The sequence below is a fragment of the Triticum urartu genome, chromosome 4A, assembly GCF_056163025.1.
Source record: "Triticum urartu cultivar PI428250 chromosome 4A, HENAU_Tu73, whole genome shotgun sequence".
NCBI lineage: Eukaryota > Viridiplantae > Streptophyta > Magnoliopsida > Poales > Poaceae > Triticum > Triticum urartu.
Genome location: NC_141876.1, coordinates 16,811,733 through 16,818,628, shown reverse-complemented (window position 1 = coordinate 16,818,628; position 6,896 = coordinate 16,811,733). Strand labels below are relative to the sequence as shown.

At 48.6% G+C, this 6,896-nt stretch overlaps 1 protein-coding gene across 1 annotated transcript; it reads right to left on the bottom strand.

Moving 5' to 3' along the window:
• Positions 1-3,771, bottom strand: LOC147974480 (polygalacturonate 4-alpha-galacturonosyltransferase-like). Its single transcript, XM_087517526.1, has 8 exons — positions 3,544-3,771; positions 2,905-2,936; positions 2,754-2,814; positions 2,614-2,657; positions 2,071-2,402; positions 1,634-1,991; positions 942-1,529; positions 1-537 (listed from the first exon to the last, which is right to left on the bottom strand). Exons 1-8 carry the CDS (start codon positions 3,605-3,607, stop codon positions 262-264), a joined length of 1,755 nt encoding a protein of 584 aa, XP_087373652.1. The 5' UTR covers positions 3,608-3,771; the 3' UTR covers positions 1-261.
• Positions 3,772-6,896: the final 3,125 nt, after the last annotated feature.

Genomic DNA, 6,896 nt, shown 5'->3' with positions numbered 1-6,896 from the left:
TTGTGGGCAATGCTATTGATATTCCTCACATGTATCACCAAGTTCACCATTCTTTTCAGGAGAGTAACATTAACATCATGCCGCAGCGGACTAGTCGACGCAGCACAACAAATTGAGCAAGGAATCTACATACAGCAGAAAAGATACCAGCCAAACCAAATCTAATAACACAAACAAAGAACATGCGCTATAACTGTACTAGCAACAGGGAAACACTTCCTTTCGTAGTCCTGTCGAAGCGAGTGCTTCTCTAGCTACTACCTATTGACTGATCTTGCAGCCCCGGACATAGGAATGCTCGTAGTTGATGTACTGCGTCCAGTAAGGCCGGTACTTGGTCATCGCAATCTCCAGCCACGGCTTCATGTTCCCGTTGTAGTGGATGACGGCGGCGGTGTCGATCTCCGCGTGCTCGACTGTCGGGTTGTACCCTAGCCCAAGCACATGCCATGATTTGTCCAGGGGGTGCGTCAGCTTGTAGAAAGTCATCAGGCCTGGCGGGAGCGTCCCCAGTTTCCACAGCAGCCTGTTTTCATTCTGTGGAAAGAGCAAGACAAAGAAACAGTGTCAAGGCTCGGATTTGGCGAGATGTAATTCATGCTTTGACCTATACATCTCAGGAAGAAACATATGGTTTCCATTCTAGTTTCAGAAATCCAAAACGACGGTGGCAGATCCTACAGTTGCTACCAATGAACTATTACGAGGCACTGCAGAAGCTGGAAAAATGGTGACTTACTGCGACCTTCTACAAATGAAGCTGTCTACACACCATGTCACCAAGATATAAAAAAAAGTAACTGCAGGTTCATATACAATCATGCTAATGAAATATTTACTGTAATTACTTCATGTATAAGATATAAGGCTATATGCATGACAGTGCAGAAAACACTTGAGTAAAAGTAATTTAAAAATCATTCGAGTTATTTCCAACTCACCATGTTCTGCCACTTATGGTAAATTCCAGTAATGTCCTTCTTCTTCCATTCCTCCAGATCAAATATATTCATTCCATAAGCCCAACCACATGCATTAGGATCAAAATTCTGCGAAATATTTGGGTTTGAGAAATTGAGGTACTTGTCAAATCGGTGGAAACTCTCCCCACATGTTTCCACAGCACCATTTACATTCCCATTAAGATCAACCTCCCACAGTCCAGTCAAGTCCTTCTGGACCACAATGTCATCATCGAGGAAAAGGATTTTATTCAACTTAGGATAGACTTGCGGCAGGTAAAATCTTAGATGGTTGAGCATGGACAGATATTTTGGGTTTCGGTACTTCAGATTAGAGGACCCAGCAGAGAGAGTTTTTTGACGATCTGCCTTAAAGTAGTACTCTTTCATGGCTGCAGACTCGAGCTGCTTCAAAACAGGGCAGTACGAAGAGTTCAACCATTTGAAGTCATCCACATTTTCAACATGGATTGTGGCATCCCCAGGTGGATTCAACAAGAACCACATGTTCATTGCCCCAAAGTTCAGTTTGTCAGTAACAAGATGAAAGACATGCTTCTCAGGCTCCTGCAGTTTTTTAAGCAAGAAAATCAGGAGCTGCTACTGAATTGGATCACATACATCATTACGAAGAAACTGAATTTCCAAATCGAAGTACGGACTGCACAAACCTTTGCGTTCACGATGGTTGAGTTAACCACAACTGATGCTGCCAGAACATTGTCCGAAAAAAGAGCATAGTGATAAAGGTCAGGATCTTCCAAATTCTCGCTATTAGGGAACTTTCTTTTCTCTGGAGAGAGAAGGTAATAGTCTATTGTTAAGCGCATGGACAAGCAATGTATGCCATTCGGTATTGTCTTAGCTGCCAACTGACTGAGGAAGGTGCTCTGCTTCTTTAAGCTCCGGACCTGCTCATCAGCTGACTGAAGCATCGATCTTAAACGGTGGGTAATTTCCTTGCAATCATACAATTGATCCCTTGCTTTTGATAAAACTTGACCCATTGCTTTTGCTCTCTCAGAAGCACTTCAAATCAAAGGAAAAAGAAATGAGTAGTGCAGGAAAATTTGGCTAAAAGTACAGTTCGAGCCTAAAAAGTAAATACCTCTTAGGGAGATCAGCATCAGCAGTAGCTTCCCCAAGGGAGCGCTGGCTTTCCTTGATCCTGGCGAGTAGCTCCCGATAAAGATCGAGCTTGTCCCTGGATTTGGCGAGCACGGAATATATTCTGGCCATGATCATTTGGTCCCGCATCAGACGAACATTTGCATCCGCCTTCTCGTTTTCATTTTCGCGTCTCCATAGACTATATTTTCCCAGCACAGCAGAATCAACTGCTTTCGAACGCTCAAAACCTGCATTCTCAAGTTTAACTAGGGCTTCATCATCCTGCTGTACTGTTTCCATCTTTATTACACCGGTCCTCTCCCCCAATTTCTATACAAGGAAATATAAGACATGAACAGAGGGAACAGGTATAAGATTTCATTTCAAAATTAGATGCCGTGCAAAGAAGAAGCTATGTGATTAACCACATCTGAAAATCATAAAATATAAGCACAGCAATAATTATCCTACTTAAATCGCAAGGGTGTTTGTTCATCTAAAAAATCACAAGGGTTTGGCAACGAAGATAAAAAAATGTTACCCTGCGAGTGACATCTCGTGACCTGCTTAGGAGCTGAAGATTGTCTGCATTAATAAATAAAAGCCCCTTTATTAAATGTGCTGCTGCTCTGAGAAGACACAGTAGTATGCAATACAATCTTTTTCATCATTACTACTAACCCTCTCGATTCAGGGAGAAATTCTGCAGTTTAAACTTGGGTTCCTTGCTCCAGTCCAGCACCTACCATCGCAGGAACAGATCAGTATAAGCACATATACCTCCATAACACCGAGGAAAAACAGTAACGAGGCAGGGTGATATTGTGCTAACCAGTTTGCCAGAATAAATCGGGTCCACTCGAGCTGCACAAAACAGAAGCACTTGCATCAGAATGAGCCAAGGATATAGGTTCCAGGGCAAACAGAAGAGTAAATTGCAATGTGGGTCGGTCAGTAAACTTGCTCAAGTATGCCAGGTAGCTAGGTCACGGTCATCCTAATTCGAACATCTGAGTGGCCAAACTGGATCAGGCGCCTCAATCACTGCATATCAGCGTATCGACTACCATGGCACATCAACTCCACAGTGTACTTCGCAGTTAAATCTAAATACGCACTGAATCTATCCACAGATTCCATATCAAGATCGTGCTTACTCCTCAAGAACAGAAGGGCTGGCCACCACACCTACAGTTGTAAGTTCTAATCCCAATTACCCTAGGTTGACGGTTCAAGAGCAGTTGCGACACTGGCACTGGCAACATCAGACGCCCGCCACACCCGCCACCGCGGATCTTAATCTGACCAGAATTACCCTAGATCGACAGTTCACCAGCAGTTGGCACTGACAGCATGGGAGCCGCCTCGCAACGTCAGGCAGGCCTCCGCCGCACCAGCGACCGCGGATCCTAATCTGATCTACACGGGCGACTTCCGGGAGGGCGGAGTGGGGGGAAGAGGAGCTCCTCACCTCCGGCGGCGGCGGCGGCGAGGAGGAGGAGACAGAGCGCCGACAGGGAGACCGCGCGCGCCATTTTCCCGGCCCGATCCGGCGAGAGCGAGCGCGCGCGCGCTGGCCACGGAAGATCGGTCGCCACTTCCCCCGCCGCTGCTAATGGCGGTGGATCATCGTGTCTCGGCTGAAAAAAAGGTCGGTGCTTTTCGTGCGATGCGGTGGAGCGCAGCGCAGGCAGGACGGTGGCGGAGCGGAACAAAGCCGTCGTGTGGGCCCAAAGAGAAAGGCCCGACACTGGTGGGCTTTCCTTTTCGAGAAAAAAGCCTGAAAATGGTAGACGGGCCAGAGGATCGTGGCCCGCTACCCGAGACAGTTATTGGGCTGCAGGAACTGGTCAGAAATGCGAGGAATTGCATCTTTTTGTATTTCACTTTGCTTGCTAAAAAAAATCTTTGTATTTCACTTTGCTTGCTTGCTCTAAAAAAACAAAAGTACTATACACACGATTTTTACTGAACGACACAGGGACGATGTGTGATCCAACCGGCTGGTGCTGTTCGGCGTTGGGCTTGGATGGTGGGATGTAGCGTGTCGTGTGTGTTTCCTGCGGTAAGTGTCGTGCAGGTAGCAGTGCTCCTAAAAAAACCACTTTGCGTGTTGTATCTTTAAGTTAAAAAATGGAACATCCTGTCAAAGAAAATGTTCAGAAAATGGAACATAGTGTCCCCGTTGCCTCACTCTAGATATCTCCTCAACGCCGCCGCCTTAGTCCCCTCCCCCTTGTCTCGGTGGCGGCTTGAGAAGTGGGGATCTACCTCTTACTTAATCTTGGTCTTAGCATGTCCTTATTTTTCTTAGGCATCTGCAATAAAAAATTGGGGGGGGGGGGGGGGGGGGGAGGTCGACGATGTACGATTTCGCCAAACATCTGGATTGCTGATGAAGGATTGTAACCATGCATTATTTGGGGTGATGATGGCGGCGCGCCTTCGGCTCGTTTCGGTGCTTGTAGTCGTCGCTAGGTGGTCTATGAATCTCGATGTAATTTTTATTTCTGGTGTTTGTTGTACTGCCATGATTGAAGATGAATTGATTAGAAGTTTTTCCGGAAAAAAAAGAGCGGAAGCACGGCGCAATCTATGCTCATCCGAGCATCTGCACAAGTGGCCAAATTAATCGGGCCCACAGCTAACCAACCAGGCAAGCAACCGAGCAGCTGCTCCGGATGCTTGCGATAGCTAGTGGTTCATCCAGCCCCAGGACTCCAGGAGTGTGCAATGCAAGCAAAGCTGCGCATTGACGCGAAACAAACCGCAATTTGGCAGAGCTAATTTAAAGGAGAAAACGAGATGTCAACCAAATTAGGTGGAGAGAGAGAGGTATACGAGGATCGATCATGAGCCTCCAGCCAGTGCGTACCCACCTACCGTACTACAAACACAAGCGTCCGGCCGGCTTGATGGCTGTGGCGATGCCTCCGTTGGTCCTTTATCATCATCCTGGAGCTGGTCGGTGGCTTGGATAGTTGTTGGCCGGGTGTTGTTGGCCGTGTGCCATGCGTGCTCACCCACCTGAGAGACCTCGAGCGCCGTGTTCGGTGAGCGGGCTGGCCCTGTGTTATGCGTACTTTACCCAAGCGACAGGGACAGCTTGCTGTAATCTACTACCAGTTAGCAATACGGGATACGGTTACGTACTGCCAGAACCGGGCATGCATGCATGCATACACGATCGTTCCTCTGATCAGATTCCTCGCTGCCCCCCTTCTGCTCGAGAAGAAACACACGTCGTTTTCCTGCTTTTTCTTTTTTCCTTTGCAAAGTAAAGTTGCCAGCGGAACGAGAATCAAGCAGACGTCGTCAGGAAAAAGACTGCCGGCCGACACAATGTGGTCGTTTTCATTGTACTACCGTTGACACAGTGACATCTTTCGTCATCGCCCGAAAGCTCCAAGCCGACGGTTCAGCTGGGAAGCTGGCCACAGTAGTTACGACGGTATGGTTGACGGTAGCTAGTTCGGTACTGCTAGTTGGATAGTGTTCATGCCAGTGTGTGGAAGTCATGGAGAATGCAGCATCGCGTGCGCGCATCAAGGCCAGGCCTCCATCTAGTTCTGCCGTTCCTGTTTTTCATACTGAAAAAATCATCACGTCCATACGAGTGCTTCATCCATCCGTCTAATAAGTAATAACTAGAGTAGACAGCAGGCATCCAAGGCTGCCTAACTAATCTTGGACCCGACGTGGACGCGTGCGTGCGTTCACGTGGCAAAAGCGACGCACACCAATAATCCGCGACTAAAATAAAATCATCAACAAACAAACGGCGTAGCTGCATGCATGCCCACTTGTGTTAAAAAAAGCACGGCTGCTAAGCTTGCAATACAGCCAAGGCCGTACTCAAGTGTGCCACTCTTTGGAGGGAGTCAAACATGGATAACAAACACATGCTGGAGCTGGACACCTACACCTACACCTACGCGCGCGGCATGTGGCCTGGCCGACACGGCGATGCCTTCGTGGCCAGTGCCAGCAGTGGAGATAGCAGGGAGTACCTAGAACTCATCTAGATGAGACGTAATTTGGTCTCATTCATCTGGAAAACAAGAACGGATACAACCCACGTCAGCACACACGCATCTTATAGCACCACATCCAATGATTATAAAAGATGAATGAGACCAAATTAAATCTCATCTAGATTAGTTCTAGCAAAACTGGAGATAGCACGCATCATCAGCCGGATTCCCCGCTAGACGCTACCGCCAGGCCACGGCCCGACGTCCGTGTCAAAGGCGTATGCCATGCAGCGGGCGCGGGCAACAACCGGGACGGCGACCGGTGTGGTGGTGGCGCCGCTGCCACCAACCCGGACGCCAACTGCTCGTCGTCGTCGTCGTCGTCGCCACCGCGAGACTGTAGCAGGACAGCGAGGCGACTGAGATGAGCGGAATCAAACTCAAAGGACGGGTTAGATGATGGCGGGAGGCGGCCAAAGCTGGGTGCCGCCACCACCGCTCACCGCCACCAGCAGCTCGACCAACTCGTCTTCTACCCATGACCATAATGAGTGCTTGAAGTAGCAGCTGCGGTGTGCGCCGAACGTACGTGCATGGAGAAAATATCTGCGAGGTTTTAGAAGGAGGAGATGATGGATCGTGGACGAATGCGACGCAGTCCAATCCTGGACAATTGCAGGGCCTTGAAGCAACCGGAGCTGACTCTGATGGACCGGGCCTACCCGTACTACCTAACGGCCTAACCCGGGACCCACAGGCGAGACCCGGGTCCAAGAGTCCAACGTTGTCTAACAATTTTTCGATGTAAACGGGGAAGGGACTCGGGTGAGGAGTAGCCCATAATGATGAG